At 56.4% G+C, this 22,549-nt stretch overlaps 1 protein-coding gene across 2 annotated transcripts; it reads right to left on the bottom strand.

Moving 5' to 3' along the window:
* Positions 1–305: 305 nt before the first annotated feature.
* On the bottom strand, positions 306–21,631 carry NDRG2 (NDRG family member 2). Of its 2 annotated transcripts, XM_084502165.1 has the most exons (15): positions 21,508–21,631; positions 17,441–17,552; positions 17,235–17,355; positions 15,353–15,415; positions 12,992–13,052; positions 8,947–9,033; positions 6,917–6,973; positions 4,972–5,066; positions 2,267–2,311; positions 2,088–2,139; positions 1,928–1,975; positions 1,789–1,824; positions 1,602–1,653; positions 1,460–1,489; positions 306–543 (listed from the first exon to the last, which is right to left on the bottom strand). In XM_084502165.1, exons 1-15 carry the CDS (start codon positions 21,535–21,537, stop codon positions 404–406), a joined length of 1,029 nt encoding a protein of 342 aa, XP_084358291.1. In that variant the 5' UTR covers positions 21,538–21,631; the 3' UTR covers positions 306–403. The 2 variants fall into 2 exon arrangements, with proteins under 2 accessions (XP_084358291.1, XP_084358292.1); XM_084502166.1 differs by lacking the exon at positions 1,460–1,489.
* Between the last annotated feature and the right edge of the window lie 918 nt (positions 21,632–22,549).

Here is a 22,549-nt window from a genome sequence, read left to right as displayed (position 1 = left end):
GCCCAAAACCGCGCGGTTTTCCCCCAAAACCCCCCCTCCCCCTCTCTAAACCACTGCGCATGCGCGAAAAGCCCGGTCGGGAGGGGGGAGGGGGAGCGGCTGCGCATGCGCGCGTTGCCATGGCGACGGGAGCCGGCGCCGGGCTCGTGCGCATGCGCGGAGCCGGTTTCAGGGAGGGGCGGGGCCGCGTTGCTTAGCAACGGAGGGGGGTTTAGAGGGGGGCGGGGCCGCGTTGCCTAGCAACGGAGGGGGGAGGGTTCCGGGCGTCGCCTGGCAACGGCGCATGCGCAGAGCGAGACGGGCACGGGGGGGGTGTTTATTGGTGACGTCACTTCCGCTTTGGGGCTGAAGGCTCCCAGGGGGGCGTTTTTGGGGCGAATTCGGGCGGTTTTGGGGTCGCGGCTCAGGGCGCGCCGCCGGTGCTGCCCCGCGAGAGGCTCCGCCCCCGGGCCCCGCCCCCTTCGCCGGCCCCGCCCCCCGAGGAGCTGCTGCAGACCGAGGCCGTGCGGGAGCGCGAGAGCCGCGTCATGGCCGCCGCCGCCGCTGCCGGAAACGGGGGGGCGGGGCCACGTTAGGCCACGCCCCCGGGTGGCCACGCCCCCTTAGGCCACGCCCCACCCGGCCCCGCCCCTCTAGGGCCACGCCCCCTCCTTCCTCCCCCCTCCCCTCTATAAGGGGCTTTAGGCCACGCCCCCTTTGCCCTAAGCCACGCCCCCTGCTTTAAGCCACGCCCCCGAGCCTCAAGCCACGCCCCCAAGCCCCCTTAGGCCACGCCCAGTGAAGCCACGCCCCCTTTACCCCCCTCCCAGCCCTTTAACCCCCCTTTAAGCCACGCCCCCCCCAAGCCACGCCCCTTTGTTAAAGCCACGCCCCTTCCGTGAAGCCACGCCCCTCGCCTTAAGCCACGCCCCTTTCGGTGAAGCCCCGCCCCCTCCCCTTTAAGCCCCGCCCCCCCCATAGAGCACACAGCAGGGTTAAGGCCGGGCAGGGGCGGCCAAGCCCCGCCCCTTTCATTCAAGCCACGCCCCCTTTCGGGGGCCACACCGGGTTAGGCCACGCCCCTCCATCAAGCCACGCCCCCTCGGTGCAAGCCACGCCCCCTCGGTGCAAGCCACGCCCCCTGCGCTGTTAGTAAGGGGGCACCACCACCTCTTAAGCCCCTCCCCCTCCCCCTTAGGCCACGCCCCCTCCCTTTAGGCCCCGCCCCCTTCCTCCCCACCCCCTTCAGGCCACGCCCCCTTTAACCCCGCCCCCTCCACCCCTCCCCCTTTAGGCCCCGCCCCCTTTTAGTCCCCCCCCCCCCCCGCCCCCCTCCTTTTAGGGTTAAGCGGGTGATGACGTCACGCGTGACATCACACGGGGGGGGGGGGGAGGGGGCGGGGCTGTGACGTCACGCGTGGGTTACGAGGGGGCGGGGCCAGGGCGGTGACGTCAGCGCTGACGTCAGCGCCGCCCCTACCTGCGCCGCGCCGCTCCGCCGCCGAGGGGACTGAGGGGGCGGGGCCTATCAGCGCGGGGGGGCGTGGCCTAGGCTGGCCACGCCCCCCGGCGACGCCACGCCCCCTTTGATGACGTCATCCCCCCCCCCCCCCATGGCTCACCGTAGCCCATCCCCTGCACGAAGTACTTGAAGGCCTCGGTCAGCTTGGCCGGCTGCGGGGTCAAAGGTCAAAGGTCGTGACCCCGCCCCCTGCCCTCTGGCCCCGCCCCCTGACCCCACGTGACCTCTGGCCCCGCCCCCTGCCCTTTGGCCCCGCCCCCTGCCCTCTGGCCCCGCCCCCCCCTCACCTGGCTGAGCTGCGGCTGCCCCCCGCCGTCGGCCATCTGCAAGAAGGGGGCGGGGCCACGCGTCAGGGGGCGTGGCCACGGGGCTGGGGGCGTGGTCAAGGGGGAGGGGGCGTGGTTAAGGAAGAGGGGGCGGGGCCACCTTGAGGAAGGAGGTCTGGGTGGGGTCCAGCTTGGCGTTGCACTCCACCTTATATGGGCATAAAGGGGGCGGGGCTTCAGCCGCGAGGCCACGCCCACCCCCGCGGCGAGGCCACGCCCCTTTTGTGACGTCACAAAGAGGCCACGCCCCCCCCCCTCACCACAGCGTCCTCGTGGGGGGAGTGGTCGCCCACCACCAGCAGCACCGGGCACCTGGGGGTCAAAAGGTCAAAGGTCACCCGAGGTCAAAGGTCACCCGGGGTCAGAGGTCACCGGAGGTCAAAGGTCACCGGAGGTCAGAGGTCAAAGGTCAAAGGTTACTGGGGGTCACGGCGCTCACCGCAGGGTCACGGCCCCGTTGCGCTCCAGGCCCAGGTCACCGCGGCTGTGGGGAGAGGACCAGTATAAACCAGTATGGACCAGTATGGACCAGTATAAACCAGTATGGACCGGTATAGACCAGTATGGACCAGTACGGACCAGTATGGACCAGTATGGACCAGTATAAACCAGTACACACCACTACAAACCAGTATGGACTAGTATAAAGCAGTACACACCATTCTAAACCAGTACCAGTATAAACCAGTACGGACCAGTACACACCAGTATAAACCAGTACACAGCACTACAAACCAGTATGGACCAGTATGGACTGGTATAAACCAGTATGGACTAGTATAAAGCAGTACACACCAGTATAAACCAGTACCAGTATAAACCAGTACGGACCAGTATGCACCAGTACGGACCACTATAAACCAGTACGGACCAGTACACACCAGTATGGGCCAGTACAGACCAGTACACACCAGTATAAACCGGTACCAGTATAAACCAGTACAGACTAGTACAGACCAGTATAAACCAGTATGGACCAGTACACACCAGTATAAACTAGTACACACCAGTATAAACCGGTACCAGTATAAACCAGTACAAACCAGTATATACCAGTATAAACCAGTACAAACCAGGATGGACTAGTATAAACCAGTACACACCAGTACACACCAGTATAAACCGGTACCAGTATAAACCAGTACAGACCTGTATGGACCAGTACGGACCAGTATGGACCACTATAAACCAATATGGGCCAGTACAGACCAGTACACACCAGTATAAACCGGTACCAGTATAAACCAGTACAGACCAGTACGGACCAGTATGGACCAGTACACACCAGTATGGACCACTACGGACCAGTATAAACCAGTATGCACCAATACAGACTAGTTCAGGCCAGTATAAACCAGTATGGACTAGTATAAACCAGTACACACCAGTATGAACCGGTACCAGTAAAAACCAGTACATCCCAGTATGTCCCAGTAACCTCCCAGTCACTCCCAGCCCCCTCCCAGTAACTTCCAGTGCCTCCCAGTAACCTCCCAGTATGTCCCAGTAACCTCCCAGTACATCCCAGTCCCTCCCAGTCCCCTCCCAGTATGTCCCAATACATCCCAGTAATCCCCCAGTCCCTCCCAGTACATCCCAGTATGTCCCAGCCCCCTCCCAGTCGCTCCCAGTACCACCCAGTAACCTCCCAGTACCCCATAACCACCTCCCAGTACGCCCCAGTGCTTCCCAGTAACACCCCAGTAACCTCCCAGTAGTCTCCCAGTATGAACCAGTACATCCCAATAACCTCCCAGTAAGCTCCCAGTACAGCTCAGTGCCTCCCAGTAACCTCCCAGTTCATCCCAGTAGCCTCCCAGTAACTCCCAGTCACTCCCAGTCCCCCTCCCAGTATGTCCCAATACACCCCAGTAATCCCCCAGTCCCTCCCAGTCACTCCCAGTCCCCTCCCAGTATGTCCCAATACATCCCAGTAATCCCCCAGTCCCTCCCAGTACATCCCAGTATGTCCCAGTAACCTCCCAGTCGCTCCCAGCCCCCTCCCAGTAACCTCCCAGTACCACCCAGTAACCTCCCAGTACCCCATAACCACCTCCCAGTACACCCCAGTGCTTCCCAGTAACACTCCAGTAACCTCCCAGTAGCCTCCCAGTATGAACCAGTACATCCCAATAACCTCCCAGTAAGCTCCCAGTACAGCTCAGTGCCTCCCAGTAACCTCCCAGTTCATCCCAGTAGCCTCCCAGTACATCCCAGTCACTCCCAGTAACTCCCAGTCCCCCTCCCAGTATGTCCCAATACATCCCAGTAATCCCCCAGTCCCTCCCAGTACATCCCAGTATGTCCCAGTAACCTCCCAGTACCACCCAGTCCCTCCCAGTACCACCCATTGCCTCCCAGTAACCTCCCAGTACCCCATAACCACCTCCCAGTACGCCCCAGTGCTTCCCAGTAACACCCCAGTAACCTCCCAGTAGCCTCCCAGTATGAACCAGTACATCCCAGTAGCCTCCCAGTACATCCCAGTCACTCCCAGTCCCCCTCCCAGTATGTCCCAATACACCCCAGTAATCCCCCAGTCCCTCCCAGTAACTCCCAGTCCCCTCCCAGTATGTCCCAATACATCCCAGTCCCTCCCAGTATGTCCCAATAACCTCCCAGTACCACCCAGTAACCTCCCAGTACCCCATAACCACCTCGCAGTACGCCCCAGTGCTTCCCAGTAACACCCCAATGCTTCCCAGTAACACTCCAGTAACCTCCCAGTAGCCTCCCAGTATGAACCAGTACATCCCAATAACCTCCCAGTAAGCTCCCAGTACAGCTCAGTGCCTCCCAGTATCTCCCAGTACATCCCAGTCACTCCCAGTCCCCCTCCCAGTATGTCCCAATACATCCCAGTAATCCCCCAGTCCCTCCCAGTAACCTCCAATGCCTCCCAGTACCTCCCAGTATGTCCCAGCACCCTCCCAGTGCCTCCCAGTCACCCTCCCAGTGCCTCCCAGTCCCCTCCCAGTACCCCGTAACCCCCCCAAACCCCCTCCCAGTGCCCCCAACCCCCCTCCCAGTGCCTCCCAGCGCCCCCCAGTCCCCCCCCAACCCCTCCCAGTCCCTCCCAGTCCCTCCCAGTGCCCCCCCCAGCCCCTCCCAGTGCCTCCCAGTGCCTCCCAGTGCTCCCAGTACCTGTTGTACATGGCCCAGAGCAGGGGCACGTTGGGGGCCCCCCCCAGGCGCTCCCGGCTCTGCTGCACCGCGGGGGGGGCGGCCGCCAGCTCCTCCTGCCGCACCAGTGCCTCCCAGTTAGCTCCCAGTTAGCTCCCAGTTAGCTCCCAGTTACCCCCCCGGTCATCCCAGTCGCTCCCAGTTACCCCCGCTTGCCCCACAGCCCCCTCCCAGTAACTCCCAGTTGCCCCAGAGACCCTCCCAGTTACCCCAGAGACCCTCCCAGTTACCTCCCAGTAATCCCAGTTACCCCCCAGTTAACCCAGTTACTCCCAGTTACCCCCAGGACCCCTCCCAGTAATCCCAGTTACCCCCCAGTTACCCCCAGGACCCCTCCCAGTTACCTCCCAGTTACCCCAGTTACTCCCAGTTACCCCCAGGACCCCTCCCAGTTACCCCCCAGTTAACCCAGTTACTCCCAGTTACCCCCAGGACCCCCCCCAGTTACCCTCCAGTTAACCCAGTTACTCCCAGTTACCCCCAGGACCCCTCCCAGTTACCCCCCAGTTAACCCAGTTACTCCCAGTTACCCCCAGGACCCCTCCCAGTTACCCCCCAGTTAACCCAGTTACTCCCAGTTACCCCCAGAACCCCTCCCAGTTACCCCCCAGTTAACCCAGTTACTCCCAGTTACCCCCAGGACCCCCCCCAGTTACCCCCCAGTTAACCCAGTTACTCCCAGTTACCCCCAGGACCCCTCCCAGTTACCCCCCAGTTAACCCAGTTACTCCCAGTTAGCCCCCCAGTGATCCCAGTTACCCCCAGTAAGTCCCAGTTACCCCCCCAGTTACCCCCCAGTGATCCCAGTCCCCCTCCCAGTTACCCCCCATTCACTCCCAGTTACCTCCCACTGATCCCAGTTACCCTCCAGACCATCCCAGTTAACCCAGTTTCCCCCAGTTACCCCCCTAATTACCCCCAGTCACTCCCAGTTACCCCCCCAGTTAACCCAGTTGCTCCCAGTTACCCCCCAGTGATCCCAGTTGCTCCCAGTAACCCCCCAGTTACCCCCAGTCACTCCCAGTTACCCCAGGGACCCCCCCAGTTACTCCCAGTTACCTCCCAACGATCCCAGTTACCCCCCAGTCACCCCCAGTCGCTCCCAGTTACCCCCCAGTGATCCCAGTCACCCCCCCAGTCACTCCCAGTCCCTCCCAGTTCCCCCCAGTCCCCCCCCCAGTCCCTCCCAGTCCCTCCCAGTTCCCTCCAGTCCCTCCCAGTTCCCCCCAGTCCCCCCCCCAGTGACTCCCAGTCCCTCCCAGTCACCCCCCAGTCCCTCCCAGTCTCTCCCAGTCCCTCCCAGTCCCTCCCAGTTCCCCCCAGTCCCTCCCAGTTCCCCCCAGTCCCCCCCCCAGTCACCCCCCAGTCCCTCCCAGTCCCTCCCAGTTCCCCCCAGTCCCCCCCCCAGTCCCTCCCAGTCCCTCCCAGTTCCCTCCAGTCCCTCCCAGTTCCCCCCAGTCCCCCCCCCAGTGACTCCCAGTTCCCCCCAGTCCCCCCCCCAGTGACTCCCAGTCCCTCCCAGTCACCCCCCAGTCCCTCCCAGTCTCTCCCAGTCCCTCCCAGTTCCCCCCAATCCCCTCCCAGTTCCCCCCAGTCACCCCCCCAGTCCCTCCCAGTCCCTCCCAGTTCCCCCAGTAACCCCCCAGTCCCTCCCAGTTCCCCCCAGTGACTCCCAGTTCCCTCCCAGTCCCTCCCAGTTCCCCCCAGTCACCCCCCCAGTCACTCCCAGTCCCTCCCAGTTTCCCCCAGTAACCCCCCAGTCCCTCCCAGTTCCCCCCAATCCCCTCCCAGTTCCCCCCAATCCCCTCCCAGTCCCTCCCAGTTCCCCCCAATCCCCTCCCAGTCCCTCCCAGTCCCTCCCAGTTCCCCCCAGTCCCTCCCAGTCCCTCCCAGTTCCCCCCAGTACCTGCGTGAAGAGGTGCCCCAGGATGAGCTCGGTGGTGGACGATGTCAGCCCCGACAGCTGGGGGGGGAGGGGAGGGGACGGGATCTATAGGGGCCCACCAGGACCCCCAGGATCCATAGGGGGCCACAGGGACCCACGGGATCCATAGGGACCCATGGGATCCATAGGGGGCCACAGGGACCCATAGGATCCATAGGGACCTATAGCAACCCACGGGATCCATAGGGACCCACTGGGATCCACAGCATCCATAGGGACCCATGGGATCCATAGGGGGCCACCGGGACCTATAGCAACCCACGGGATCCATAGGAACCCACTGGGATCCATAGGGACCCACGGGATCCATAGGGGGCCCACCGGGACCCACAGGATCCCTATGGGGCCATAGGGACCTATAGCAACCCATGGGATCCATAGGGACCCACCAGGATCTATAGGTGCCCACGGGATCCATAGGGGGCCACCGGGACCCACTGGGACCCCTGGGATCCATAGGGGGCCACTGGGACCTATAGCAACCCACGGGATCCATAGGGACCCTCTGGGATCCATAGGGGCCCCCCAAGACCCATAGGATCCATAGGGGCCCCCCAAGACCCATAGGATCCATAGGGACCCACTGGGACCCATAGGATCCATAGGGGGCCACTGGGACCCACAGGGATCCACAGGGGGCTCCGTGACCCATAGGGACCCATGGGATCCATAGGGACCCAGTGGGACCTACAGGATCTATAGGGGGCCGCCGGGATCCACCTGGACCCATAGGGATCCATAGGGACCCATGGGATCCATAGGGGGCCACAGGGACCCACAGGATCCATAGGGGGGCATAGGAACCTATAGGGGACCCAGAGGCTATAGGGGATCTATAGGGACCCACAGGGGATCTATAGGGACCCAGAGGGGATCTATAGGGGCACGAGGACCTACAGGGGACCTATAGGGACCCACGAGGGGACCTATAGGGACCCACGGGAGCCCGACAGGAAGGTGAAGGGAACCTATAGGGGACATACAGGGGACCTATAAGGACCAGGGACATATAGGAGACCTATAGGTGACGTATATGGGATCTATAGGGACCTATAGGAGACCTATAGGGGATCTATAAGGGCCTGGGGCATAGAGGAGACCTATAGGGACCTATAGGGGACCTATAGGGGATCTATGGGGACGTATAGGAGCCTTATAGGGACCCATGGGGAACATACAGGGGACCTATAGGAACCTGGAACCTATAGGAGACCTATAGGGGATCTATGGGGACTTATAGGAGCCCTATAGGGACCCATGGGGAACATATAGGGGACCTACAGGAACCTGGGGCCTATAGGGGATCTATAGGGGACCTGCAGGGAACCTATAGGGGATCTATAGGGACCCATGGGGAACATATAAGGGATCTACAGGAACCTGGGGCCCGTAGGGGATCTATAGGGGACCCTATAGGGGATCTATAGGAAGCTGGGACCTCTGGGGAACCTATGGGGGATCTATGGGGACGTATGGGAGCCCTATAGGGACCCATGGGGAACATATAGGGGATCTATAGGGGACCTATGGGGAACATATAGGGGACCTATAGGAACCTGGGGCCTATAGGGGACATATAGGGCACCTGTACGGAACCTATAGGGGATCTATGGGGACATATAGGGGGACCTATAGGAACCTAGGGCTTATAGGGACCTATAGGGGACCTATAGGGGACCTGCGGGGAACCTATGGGGGATCTATGGGGACGTATAGGAGCCCTATAGGGGCCCCTGGGGAACATATAGGGGATCTGTAGGAACCTGGGGCCTATAGGGACCTCTAGGGACCCTATAGGGGCCCTATAGGTGATCTATAGGGGCCCCCCGGGAACGTATAGGGCGCCCCGGGAGGGATTTGGGGCCCTATAGGGGCAGGGGCTCCGGGGGGAGGGCCTATAGGGGCAGGGGCTCTAGGGGGAGGGGCCTATAGGGGGAGGGGCTATAGGGGGAGGGGCCTATAGGGGGAGGGGCCTATAGGGCCCCGCCCACCTTGTGCGCGGCCCAGTCCATCCAGCCCTTGGCCTGGGGGTCGATGTTGACCAGCACCAGGCCCTCCACCGCCTCCGGGCGGCTCAGCTGCGGGGAAGGAAACACCATCAAAAAGCCCCAAAATTGCCCCAAAATGCACGGAACCAGCCCAAAAACCCGCTGAGAAAATGCAAAGCCTATTAAAGAACCCAAAACCCCGCTAAAGAAGCCCAAAACCCCGCAGAACCAGCCCAAAATCCCGCTGAAAAAACACAAATCCTATTAAAGAATCCCAAAACCCCACTAAAGAAGCCCAAAAACCTGCAGAACCAGCCCAAAATCCCGCTGAAAAACCCAAAACCCCATTAAAGAATCCCAAAACCCCAATAAAGAAGCCCAAAACCCTATTAAAGAACCCAAAACCCACTAAAGAATCCCAAAATCCCGCAGAACCAGCCCAAAACCCCACTAAAAAACCCAAAACCCCACTAAAGAATCCCAAAAACCCCCGGAAACAGCCCAAAACCCCACTGAAAAAAACACAAACCCTATTAAAGAACCCAAAACCCCACTAAAGAAGCCCAAAATGTCGCAGAACCAGCCCAAAACCCCACTAAAAAACCCAAAACCCCACTAAAGAATCCCAAAAACTCCCGGAAACAGCCCAAAACCCCACTGAAAAAAAACACAAAGCCTATTAAAGAACCCAAAACCCCGCTAAAGAAGCCCAAAACCCTATTAAAGAACCCAAAACCCTATTGAAGAACCCAAAACCCTATTGAAGAACCCAAAACACCACTAAAGAATCCCAAAAACCTGCAGAACCAGCCCAAAATCCCGCTGAAAAACCCAAAACCCCATTAAAGAATCCCAAAACTCCAATAAAGAAGCCCAAAACCCTATTAAAGAACCCAAAACCCACTAAAGAATCCCAAAATCCCGCAGAACCAGCCCAAAACCCCACTAAAAAACCCAAAACCCCACTAAAGAATCCCAAAAACCCCCGGAAACAGCCCAAAACCCCACTGAAAAAAACACAAACCCTATTAAAGAACCCAAAACCCCGCTAAAGAAGCCCAAAACCCTATTAAAGAACCCAAAACCCCACTAAAGAAGCCCAAAATGTCGCAGAACCAGCCCAAAACCCCACTAAAAAACCCAAAACCCCACTAAAGAATCCCAAAAACTCCCGGAAACAGCCCAAAACCCCACTGAAAAAAAACACAAAGCCTATTAAAGAACCCAAAACCCCGCTAAAGAAGCCCAAAACCCTATTAAAGAACCCAAAACCCTATTGAAGAACCCAAAACCCTATTGAAGAACCCAAAACACCACTAAAGAATCCCAAAAACCTGCAGAACCAGCCCAAAATCCCGCTGAAAAACCCAAAACCCCATTAAAGAATCCCAAAACTCCAATAAAGAAGCCCAAAACCCCGCTGAAAAAACACAAACCCTATTAAAGAACCCAAAACCCCGCTAAAGAAGCCCAAAACCCCACTAAAAATCCCAAAACCCCACTAAAGAATCCCAAAAACTCCCGGAACCAGCCCAAAACCCCACTGAAAAAGACCAAACCCCATTAAAGAATCCCAAAACCCCACTAAAGAAGCCCAAAAACCTGCAGAACCAGCCCAAAATCCCACTGAAAAACCCCAAACCCCATTAAAGAATCCCAAAACCCCACTAAAGAAGCCCAAAACCCCAATAAAGAACCCAAAACCCCACTAAAGAATCCCAAAACCCCGCAGAACCAGCCCAAAACCCTGCTGAAAAATCCCAAATCCCATTAAAGAACCCAAAACCCCACTAAAGAAGCCCAAAATGTCGCAGAACCAGCCCAAAACCCCACTAAAAAACCCAAAACCCCACTAAAGAATCCCAAAACCCTGCTGAAAAAACACAAATCCTATTAAAGAACCCAAAACCCCGCTAAAGAAGCCCAAAAACCTATTAAAGAAGCCCAAAACCCCGCTAAAGAAGCCCAAAACCCCGCTAAAGAAGCCCAAAACCCTGCTGAAAAAAACACAAACCCTATTAAAGAACCCAAAACCCCGCAGAACCAGCCCAAAACCCCACTAAAAATCCCCAAACCCCACTAAAGAATCCCAAAAACCCCCGGAAACAGCCCAAAACCCCACTGAAAAACCCCAAACCCCATTAAAGAAGCCCAAAACCCCGCAGAACCAGCCCAAAACCCCACTAAAAATCCCAAAACCCCACTAAAGAATCCCAAAAACCCCTGGAATCAGCCCAAAATCCTGCTGAAAAAACACAAACCCTATTAAAGAACCCCAAAACCCCACTAAGAACCCCAAAACCCCACTAAAGAAGCCCAAAACCCCACTAAAGAAGCCGAAACTCCACTAAATTAACCCAAAAACCCCCTGAGAAACCCGAAACCCCGCTGAATGAGCCCAAAAACCCCACTGAAAAACCCCAAACCCCACTAAAGAGCCCAAAACCCCAATAAAAAAACACAAAATCCCAATAAAAAACCCAAAACCCCAATAAAAAACCCCAAAACCCCACTAAAAAGCCCCAAAACCCCACTAAAAAGCCCCAAAACCCCACTGAAAAGCCCCAAAACCCCACTAAAAGAAACAAAAGCGGAAACCCCACAAAAAACGAACCCCAAAAATCCCCTAAATGCAGAAATGCCCCCAAAGACCCCAGAATCACCCTATAAAATATCTGAATTCCCCTAAAAACCCCAAAAACCCCTCCCCCAAAAATATAAAGCCCCTAAAAACCCCAGAACCCCGCTACAAATCCCATAAACCCCCCAAAACCCCATAAACCCCCCAAAACCCCATAACCCACCCCAAAACCCTGCAATGACCCCATTATCCCCCAATAACCCACCCTATAACCCCCCAATGACCCCATAACCCCCCAAAACCCTCCAATGACCCCATAAGTGACCCCATAACCCCCCTATGACCCCCCAAAAACCCCATAAAACCTCCTAGACCCCATAACCCACCCCATAACCCCCCAGTGACCCCATAACCCACCCCATAACCCCCCCATAACCCCATAACCCACCCCATAACCCCCCCAATGACCCCATAACCCACCCCATAACCCCCCCAATGACCCCATAACCCCCCCATAACCCCCCTACGACCCCATAACCCCCCCATAACCCCCCAACAACCCCATAACCGACCCCATAACCCCCCCATGACCCCATAACCCCCCCGACCCCATAACCGACCCCATAACCCCCCCGACCCCATAACCCGCCCCATAACCTCCCATAACCCACCCCATAACCCCATAACCCACCCCATAACCCCCCCAATGACCCCATAACCCCCCCATAACCCCCCTACGACCCCATAACCCCCCCATAACCCCCCAACAACCCCATAACCGACCCCATAACCCCCCCATGACCCCATAACCCCCCCGACCCCATAACCGACCCCATAACCCCCCCGACCCCATAACCCGCCCCATAACCTCCCATAACCCACCCCATAACCCCATAACCCACCCCATAACCCCCCCAATGACCCCATAACCCACCCCATAAACCCCCAACAACCCCATAACCCCCCCATAACCCCCCCATAACCCCATAACCCACCCCATAACCCCCCAAAACCCCCCAATGACCCCATAAGTGACCCCATAACCCCCCCATGACCCCATAACCCACCCCATAACCCCACAACCCACCCCATAACCCCCCAGTGACCCCATAACCCACCCCATAACCCACCCCATAACCCCCCTATGACCCCATAACCCCCCCCACAACCCCCCCATGACCCCATAACCCACCCCATAACCCCCCATGACCCCATAACCCGCCCCATAACCCCCCTATGACCCCATACCCACCCCATAACCCCCCTATGACCCCATATCCCACCCCATAACCCCCCCAACGACCCCATAACCCACCCCATAACCCCCCCATGACCCCATAACCAACCCCACAACCCCCCAACGACCCCATAACCGACCCCACAACCCCCCCATGACCCCATAACCCCCCCATGACCCCCCCGACCCCATAACCGACCCCATAACCCCCCCCCCCCGACCCCACTCACCCCAAACTTGGCCAGCACGAAGGCCCCGGCCCCGACGCCGATCCCGATGATGCTCCTGACGCTGTTATAGGGTCGGGGGGGGGGAAGATATAGGGTCAGCCCCGCCGCCCCCACCCCACAAGGCCTTCAAGGGCCCTATAGGGTCGTTACAGGGCCCTATAGGGTCGTTATAGGGCCCTATAGGGTCGTTATAGGGTCTTGCAGGGCCTTATAAGGCCTCATAATGCCTTATAGGGTCACTATAGGGCCTTATAAGGCCTTATAGGGTTGTTATAGGGTCACTATAGGATCTTATAGGGTCATTATAGGGCCTTATAATGCCTTATAGGGTCATTATAGGGCCCTATAGGATCACTATAGGATCTTATAGGGCCTTATAATGCCTTATAGGGTCATTAGAGGGCCTTATAAGGCCTTATAGGGTCACTATAGGATCTTATAGGGCCATTATAGGACTATATAGGGTTGTTATAGGGCCTCATAAGGCCTTATAGGGTCACTATAGGATCTTACAGGGTCATTATAGGGCCATATAGGGTCGTTATAGGGCCTTATAAGGCCTTATAGGGTCATTATGGGGCCTTATAATGCCTTATAGGGCCATATAGGGTCATTATAGGGCCACTATAGGATCTTATAGGGCCTCATAAGGCCTTATAGGGTCATTATAGGGCCATATAGGGTCGTTATAGGGCCTCATAAGGCCTTATAGGGCCACTATAGGATCTTATAGGGCCTTATAATGCCTTATAGGGTCATTATAGGGCCTTATAAGGCCCTATGACGACCCTATATGGCCCTATAAGGCCTTATAAGGCCTTATAGGGCCATATAGGGTTGTTATAGGGCTTTACAAGGCCTTATAGGGTCACTATAGGGCCTTACAAGGCCTTATAGGGTCACTATAGGGTCTTATAGGGCCGTTATAGAGTCTTAGAGGGTCATTAAAGGGCCATATAAGGCCTTATAGGGCCTTACAAAGCCTTTTAGGGTCGTTATAGGGCCGCTATAGGGTCTTGTAGGGCTGTTATAGGGCCTTAAAGGGTCGTTATGGGGCCGTATAAGCTCACTATAGGGCTTTATAGGGTCTTGTAGGGTCATTATAGGGTCTATAGAGCCTTATAGGGCCATTACAGGGTCTTGTAGGGTCAGTAGAGGGCCTTATAGGGTCGTTATAGGGCCTTATAAGGCGTTATAGGGTCACTGTAGGATCTTATAGGGTCACTATAGGGTCTTAGAGGACCCCATAAGGCCTTATAGGGTCGCTGTAGGTTCACTATAGGGTCTTACAGGGTCTTTATAGGGTCACTATCAAGTCTTATAGGGCATTATAAGGTCGTTATGGGGTCATTATAGGGCCTTATAGGGCTGTTATAGGGCATATAGGGCTGTTATGGGGCCTATAGGGTCGTTCTGGGGTCTATGGGGTCTATAGGGCCTTATAGGGTTGTTCTGGGGTCTATAGGGCCTTATAGGGTCGTTATGGGGCCTATAGGGCCTTATAGGGCCGTTCTGGGGTCTATGGGGCCTTAAAGGGTTGTTATGGGGTCTATGGGGTCTATAGGGCCTTATACGGTTGTTATGGGGCCTATAGGGTCGTTCTGGGGTCTATGGGGCCATTATAGGGTCTATAAGCCTTTAGTGCCTTATAGGGTCGTTATGGGGTCTATAGGGCCTTACAGGGTCGTTATGGGGTCTATGGGGTCTATAGGGCCTTATAGGGTCGTTATGGGGTCTATAGGGCCTTATAGGGTCTATATGGCTGTTATGGGGTCTATAGGGCCTTATAGGGGCTATAGGGCCTTATAGGGCCATTATGGGGTCTATAGGGCCTTATAGGGTTGTTATGGGGTCTATAGGTCCTATCGGGCCATTATGGGGTCTATAGGGTCTATAGGGCCATTCTGGGGCCTATAGGGCCTTATAGGGTCGTTCTGGGGTCTATGGGGCCTTATAGGGCCGTTCTGGGGTCTATGGGGCCATTATAGGGTCTATAAGCCTTTAGTGCCTTATAGGGCCATTATGGGGTCTATAGGGCCTTATAGGGCCATTATGGGGTCTATAGGGCCTTATAGGGTCGTTCTGGGGTTTGTGGGGTCTATAGGGCCTTATAGGGGCTATAGGGCCATTATGGGGTCTATAGGGCCTTATAGGGTCGTTATGGGGTCTATGGGGTCTATAGGGCCGTTATGGGGTCTACAGGGCCTTATAGGGTCGTTCTGGGGTCTATGGAGTCTACAGGGCCTTATAGGGTTTTTCTGGGGTCTATGGGGTCTATAGGGCCGTTCTGGGGTCTGTAGGGCCTTATAGGGTCGTTCTGGGGTCTGTAGGGCCTTATAGGGTCGCTATAGGGTGGCTCACTTGAGGTGCTGCAGGACGCAGGGGATCATCTCGGCCAGCTGCTCCAGGGACGGGTACTGGTACCTGGGGGGGGGTTATAGGGTCGGGGGGGTTATAGGGTCGAGGGGGGGGGTTATAGGGTCACGGAGGGGGTTATAGGGTCGGGGGGGGGTTATGGGGTCAGGGGGGGGGTTATGGGGTCGATGGGGGGCAATGGGGTTGGTGGGGGATTTATGGGGGCAACGGTTGTGGATTTGGGGTTAATGGGGCCGGGGGGGGGTTTATGGGGCCGAGGGGGGTTAATAGGGCCGAGGGGGCTCAGTGGGGTGGATTTGGGGTTAATGGGGCCAAGGGGGGCTCAGTGGGGTCAACGGTTGGCCAATGGGGTCAATGGGGGCTCAATGGGGCATTAATAGGGCCAGGGGGATTTAATGGGGCCGGGGGGGGCTCAATGGGGCCAGGGGGGGGTTTAATAGGGCCAAGGGGGCTCAATGGGGTCTGGGGGGAATTAATAGGGCCGGGGGGGCTTTATGGGGCTGAAGGGGGTTAATAGGGCCGAGGGGGCTTTAATAGGGCCAAGGGGGCTCAATGGGGTCGGGGAGGGATTTAATAGGGCCAAGGGGGGCTCAGTGGGGCTGAGGGGGCTTTAATAGGGCCGAGGGGTCTCAATGGGGCTGGGGGGGGGTTAATAGGGCCGGGGGGGCTCAGTGGGGCTGGGGGGGGTTTAATAGGGCCGAGGGGGGTTTAATAGGGCCGGGTGGGGTCAATGGGGCCAATAGGGCTGGGGGGGGTTTAATAGGGTTGAGGGGGATTTAATAGGGCCGAGGGGTCTCAATGGGGCTGGGGGGGGGGTTAATAGGGCCGGGGGGGCTCAGTGGGGCTGGGGGGGGTTTAATAGGGCCAAGGGGGGTTTAATAGGGCCGGGGGGTCTCAATGGGGTTGATGGGGCATTAATAGGGCCGGGGGGGCTCAATAGGGCCGAGGGGGGATTATTGGGGCCAAGGGGGCTTTAATAGGGCCGAGGGGGCTCAATAGGGCCAATAGGGCCAACAGGGGTTCAATAGGGTTGAGGGGGATTTAATAGGGCCGAGGGGTCTCAATGGGGCTGGGGGGGGGTTAATAGGGCCGGGGGGGCTCAGTGGGGGTTTAATAGGGCCAAGGGGCATTTAATGGGGCCGGGGGGGCTCAATGGGGCTGTGTGGGGTTTAATAGGGCCGAGGGGGGCTCAACGGGGTCGGGAGGGGTTTAATAGGGCCAAGGGGGGCTCAATGGGGCCGGGGGGGATTAATGGGGCTGTGTGGGGTTTAATAGGGCCGGGGGGTCTCAATGGGGTTGATGGGGTATTAATAGGGCCGGGGGGGCTCAATAGGGCCGAGGGGGGATTATTGGGGCCAAGGGGGCTTTAATAGGGCCAAGGGGGCTCAATGGGGTTGGGGGGGGTTTAATAGGGCCGGGGGGGCTCAATGGGGCTGGGGGGGGTTTAATAGGGCCGGGGGGGCTCAATGGGGCTGAGGGGGGATTAATAGGGCCGAGGGGGCTCAATGGGGCTGGGGGGGGGTTAATAGGGCCGGGGGGGCTCAATGGGGTCGGGGGGGGTTTAATAGGGCCAAGGGGGGTTTAATAGGGCCGGGTGGGGTCAGTGGGGCCAATAGGGCCAATAGGGGTTTAATAGGGTTGAGGGGGATTTAATAGGGCCGAGGGGTCTCAATGGGGCTGGGGGGGGTTTAATAGGGCCGGGGGTGCTTTATAGGGCCGGGGGGTGGTTTATAGGGCCGGGGGGTGGTTTATAGGGCCGGGGGGTGGTTTATAGGGCCGGGGGGTGGTTTATAGGGCCGGGGGGTGGTTTATAGGGCCGGGGGGTGGTTTATAGGGCCGGGGGGTGGTTTATAGGGCCGGCACAGACCCCGAGGGGTACGGGGGGGCTCCCTCCTCCATGCCGGGCGCCTCGAGGTGCAGGCGCAGGAAGCCGCGGGCGATCTCCTGCATCTCCGGGTGGGCGAAGAGCGGGGCGAAACACGACTCGTCTGGGGTCGGGGGGGGGTTTATGGGGTCGGGGAGGGGCCTCACGCGACCTCCCGACCCCATAAACCCTCTTTTAGGGTCACTCACGCGTGTGGCCGACGTCGGGGAAGGTGAGGAGCGCGGGGCGGCCCGGCCGGGGCGACCCCACGGCGGCGACGCGCGCCGGCCCGTAGGGCGTCTCCACCAGCGCCACCACCCGCTGCCGGCCCCAAAAACAGGGAGTTGGAGCCCAAAAGCGGGGTCCTCAACCCCCCCTCTGGGACGGCCGGACCCGAAAGGGGAAGGGCGGCCCCGAACGTCCGTGTTTTCGCGCAGAAATCGCCCGCTCGGCCCCCAAAATCGGACTTTTTGACCCCAAAATCGGCCTTTTTGACCCCCCGTTGGGCGTTTTGAGCGAAAAACCGGGCGTTTGGCCCCAAAATTGCCCACTTTTCCCGCAGGAATCGCCCATTTGGCCCCCAAATCGCCCATTTCACCTCAAGAATTGCCCATTTGGCCCCAAAATTGCCTCCTTTTCCCTTAAAAATCACCCATTTGCCCCCAAAATCGCCATTTTCACCTCAAAAATCCCCCATTTGGCCCCAAAATCACCCATTTCGACCCAAAATTGCCCATTTTGATAAAAAAAACACCCATTTGGCCCCAAAATTGCCTCATTTTCCCTCAGAAATCGCCCATCTGGCCCCAAAACTGCCTCCTTTTCCCTTAAAAATCCCCCATTTGGACCCAAAATTGCCCATTTCAACCCAAAATTGCCCACTTTTCCCCCAAAAAACGCCCATTTGGCCCCAAAACTGCCTCCTTTTCCCTTAAAAATCCCCCATTTGGACCCAAAATCGTCCATTTTGACCCAAAATTGCCCATTTTGACCAAAAAAACACACATTTGGCCCCAAAATTGCCCACTTTTCTCTCAGAAAGCACCCATTTGGATCCAAAATTGCCCATTTCGACCCCAAATTGCCCACTTTTCCCCCAAAAAAAGCCCATTTGGCCCCTAAATTGCCTCATTTTCCCTCTAAATTCCTTCACTTGCCCCCAAAATTGCCTACTTTTCTCTCAGGAATCACTCATTTGGCCCCAAAATCACCTTTTTTGACCCAAAATTGCCCACTTTTCCCTCAGGAATCACCCATTTGGCCCCCAAATCACCTATTTTGACCCAAAATTGCCCACTTTCCCCCCAAAAAACACCTATTTGGCCCCAAAATTGCCCATTTCACTTCAAGAATTGCCCATTTGGCCCCAAAATTGTCCACTTTTCCCTTAAAAATCACCCTTTTGGACCCAAAATCGCCCATTTCACCTCAAAAATCCCCCATTTGGCCCCAAAATTGCCCATTTTGACCCCAAATTGCCCACTTTCCCCCCCAAAAAAGCCCATTTGGCCCCAAAATTGCCAATTTTTCCCTCAGAAATCACCCATTTGGCCCCAAATCTGCCCACTTGTCCCTAGAAATCACCTATTTTACCTCAAAAATCACCCATTTGGACCCAAATTTACCATTATGGTCCTCAAAATCACCCATTTCGCCTCAAGATTTAACCATTTTGCCCTAAAAATCACCAATTTCACCTCAGAAACTGCCCGTTTGGCCCCAAAATCGACCATTTCACCCTCAAAATCACCCATTTCGCCCCAAAATTTGCCTGTTTGGCCCCCAAAATGCCCATTTTTGCCCCAAACTGGCACTTTTGTCCCCAAATTGCCTGCCCTTCTTACCCAAAACTGCTTCTTTGCGCCCAAAAATGTGCCTTGTGATGCAAAATGCCTTGTTTTTCCCCAAAATTTGCGTTTTTTGTGCCTAAATCGACTGTTTTAACCCCAAAATTGGCTCCTCTGACCTAAAATTGCCTGTTTCGTGCCCATATCGGCCGTTTGGCCCCAGATTTGCCCATTTGGCCCCAAAATCACCCCTCTAGCCTCAGATTTCCCCATTAGACCCAAATATTCTCATTTTACCCCCAAAATCACCCTTTTTGCCCCCAAAACTCCCTCATCACCACCCAAATCCCCCCATTTACTCCCCAATTCCCTTTTCCTTCAAAATCCCGTTTTTTAACCCCAAAACCCCACTTTTTCTCCTCAAAACCCTCAATTTTCCCCCAATCTTCCCTTTTCCTCCCCAAAACACCTCTTTCTCCCCCAAAATCCCACTTTTTCCTCTCAAAACCTCCCCTTTTCCCCAAAAATATCTATTTTGGGCCTGAAATGATGATTTTTACAACCAAACCCTCCTTTTCTCCCTCAAAATCCCACTTTTTTTCCCCCAAGCCCCCCTTCCTCCCCCAATTCCCAATTTTTACCTCAAAATCACCCTTTTTTCCCCAAAAACCCACTTTTTTCAAACAAAATCCCACTTTTTCTCCTCAGAATCCCTCTTTTTTGCCCCAATTCCCCCTTTTTCACCCCAAAATCCCCCTTTTCCCCCTCCAACCCCATTTTTTCCTCAAAAATCCCACTTTTTCTCTCATAATACCCACTTTTCCCCACAGATTCCCCCTTCTTCCCCCCAAATCCTCCCTTTTTCCCCTCAAAACCCCCAATTTTCCCCCTAAATCCCCCTTTTTCCCTCAAAACCCCCAATTTTTCCTCAAAAACCCCACTTTTCTCCTCAGATCCCCACTTTTTCCCTCAAAAAATCCCACTTTACCCCTCACAATAACAAATTTTCACCCCAAACCCCCCATATTTCACCCCAAACCCCACTTTTCCCCTCAGAATCATAATTTTTCCCCAAAATCCCTTTTTTTCCACCAAAACCCCTACTTTGCCCCTCAGAACCCCCAGGTTTTCCTCAAAAATCCCACTTTTTCCACCAAAATAACCCAGATTTCCCTCAAAAATCCCAATTTTCCCCCCAGAATCCCAATTATTCACCCCAAATCCCCCAATTTTTCCTCAAAAACCCACTTTTCCCCCTCACAACCCCCAGATTTCCCCCAAAAATCCCACTTTTTCCACTCAGAATCCCCCTTTCTCCCCCCAAAATCCCCACTTTTTCCCCCAAAAAAATACTTTTCCCCTCAGAACCTTCACTTTTTCCTCAAAACCCCCCCTTTTTCCCCTCAGAACCCCCACTTTTTCCTCAAAACCCCACTTTTCTCCTCAGAACCCCCCTTTATCCCCCCAAAACCCCACTTTTTCCCTCAGATTCCCCCTTTCTCCCCCCAAAATCCCCCTTTTTCCCCAAAAATCCATACTTTTCCCCTCAGAACCCCCACTTTTCCCTCAAAAATCCCACTTTTCACCCCCAAATCTCTCCTTATTCCCCTCACAACCCCCTTTCTTGCCCCAAAACCCCCCCTTTTTCCCCTCAGAATCCCCCTTTTCCCCCCCAAAGTCCCATTTTTCCCCAAAAATCCATACTTTTCCCCTCAGAACCCCCACTTTTTCCCCAAAAACCCCACTTTTTCCCCTCAGCACCCCCAGATTTCCCTCAAAAACCCCACTTTTCCCCTCAGAACCCCCACTTTTTCCTCAAAACACCCAGTTTTCTCCTCAGAACCCCCCTTCTTCCCCCCAAATCCCCCCATTTCTCCTCAAAAAAAAACTTTTTCCCTCAGATTCCCCCTTTCTCCCCCCAAAATCCCACTTTTTCCCCTCAGAATCCCCCTTTTCCCCAAAAAATCCTCACTTTTTCCCCCCAAATCCCCCTTTTCCCCAAAAAAAACTAATTTTCCCCTCAGAACCCTCACTTTTTCCTCATAAACCCCACTTTTTCCCCTCAGCACCCCCAGATTTCCCTCAAAAACCCCACTTTTCCCCTCAGAACCCCCACTTTTTCCTCAAAATTCCACTTTTTCCCCTCAGAACCCTCACTTTTTCCTCATAAATCCCACTTTTTCCCCTCAGAACCCCCACTTTTTCCTCAAAACACCCACTTTTTCCCTCAGATTCCCCCTTTCTCCCCCCAAAATCCCACTTTTTCCCCTCAGAATCCCCATTTCCCCCCCCAAATCCCCCTTTTTCCCCCCAAACCCACACTTTTCCCCTCAGAACCCCCCATTTCTCACCTCAATCCCCCCCTTTTCCCCAAAAACCCCCCTTTTCCCCTCAGATTCCCCCCCAATTCCCCCCCCAGACCCCCCTTTTCCCCCCTCCCCCCCCAATTTGCCCAAATCCCCCCTTTTTCCCCCCAAAACCCCCCTCACCTCGCTGCCCTCCTCCCTCGGCTCCGCCATCTTGGGGTCACGACGCGAAGTGGGGGGGGGGGGAGGGAATTGGGGAGGGGGGCGGGGTCACGACCTCTGACGTCACCCCCTCTGACGTCACGCCCCGAGGCCCCGCCCCCTCCCCGCCGCCGCCATTTTGAAGGGGGGGGGGGGCGTTAATTAACAGCGGGGCGTTAATTAGGGGAGGGGGGGGGCGGCCCCAAAACCCATTGGGGGGGTAAAAAAACGCCCGGAGATCACCCCCGGGCTCTTTTTGGGGCAATTTAGGGCGTTTTTGGGGTATTTTTAAAGGATTTTCCCCCGCCACCTTCACTTGCCTTTGCCCGCCCCTCCCCCACCCCGGGGAACCCCCCCCACGCCCAGCGGGGGAGGGGGGAGGGGCGGTGACGTCACGGGGGGGACCCGAAAAGGGGGGTCCCGAGGGCCATAGGGGGGCCCTATGGGGGCTATAGGGGCCTATGGGGGTCCTATAGGGCCTATAGGGGGCTATGGGGGCCCTATAGGGTCCATAGGGGATCCCCGGCCCTATAGGGCCCCATAGGATCCATAGGGGACCCCCGGACCCTATAGGGACCCCCCCGTACCTATAGGGTCTATAGGGGACCCACGGCCCTATAAGGGCCCCCCCGGACCCTATAGGGCCCTATGGGATCCATAGGGACTCAGGGCCCTATAAGGACCCCCCCGGCCCTATAGGGCCCCATAGGATCCATAGGGGACCCCCGGACCCTATAGGGACCCATAGGGGACAAATGGCCCTATAAGAACCCCCCCAGCCCTATAGGGCCCTATGGGGTCCATAGGGACTCAGGGCCTTATAAGGACCCCCCTGGACCCTATAGGGCTCTATAGGAACTATAGAGGACTTAGGGCCCCATAGGGGACCCACAGCCCTATAAGGACCCCCCTGGACCCTATAGGAACTATAGGGGACCCATGGCCCTATAAGGACCCTCCCGGCCCTATAAGGAACTATAGGGGACTCAGGGCCCTATAGGGGACCCACGGCCCTAAAAGGGCC

The sequence above is a fragment of the Aythya ferina genome (genome assembly GCF_964211825.1).
Source record: "Aythya ferina genome assembly, chromosome: 36".
In the NCBI taxonomy this organism is placed as follows: domain Eukaryota; kingdom Metazoa; phylum Chordata; class Aves; order Anseriformes; family Anatidae; genus Aythya; species Aythya ferina.
Note: the sequence above shows the minus strand (reverse complement) of the source record. Positions and strands in the feature narration are given on the sequence as shown.

Excerpts from the sequence above, each read along its gene's own strand:
- NDRG2 (XM_084502165.1), bottom strand. The coding sequence starts at position 21,537 with ATGGCGGAGCCGAGGGAGGAGGGCAGCGAG. Across the intron at positions 17,553-21,507 it reads CGAGGGAGGAGGGCAGCGAG|CGGGTGGTGGCGCTGGTGGA; the intron begins GTGAGGGGGGTT and ends TGGGGCCGGCAG. Across the intron at positions 13,053-15,352 it reads TGCGTCCTGCAGCACCTCAA|CGTCAGGAGCATCATCGGGA; the intron begins GTGAGCCACCCT and ends ACCCTATAACAG.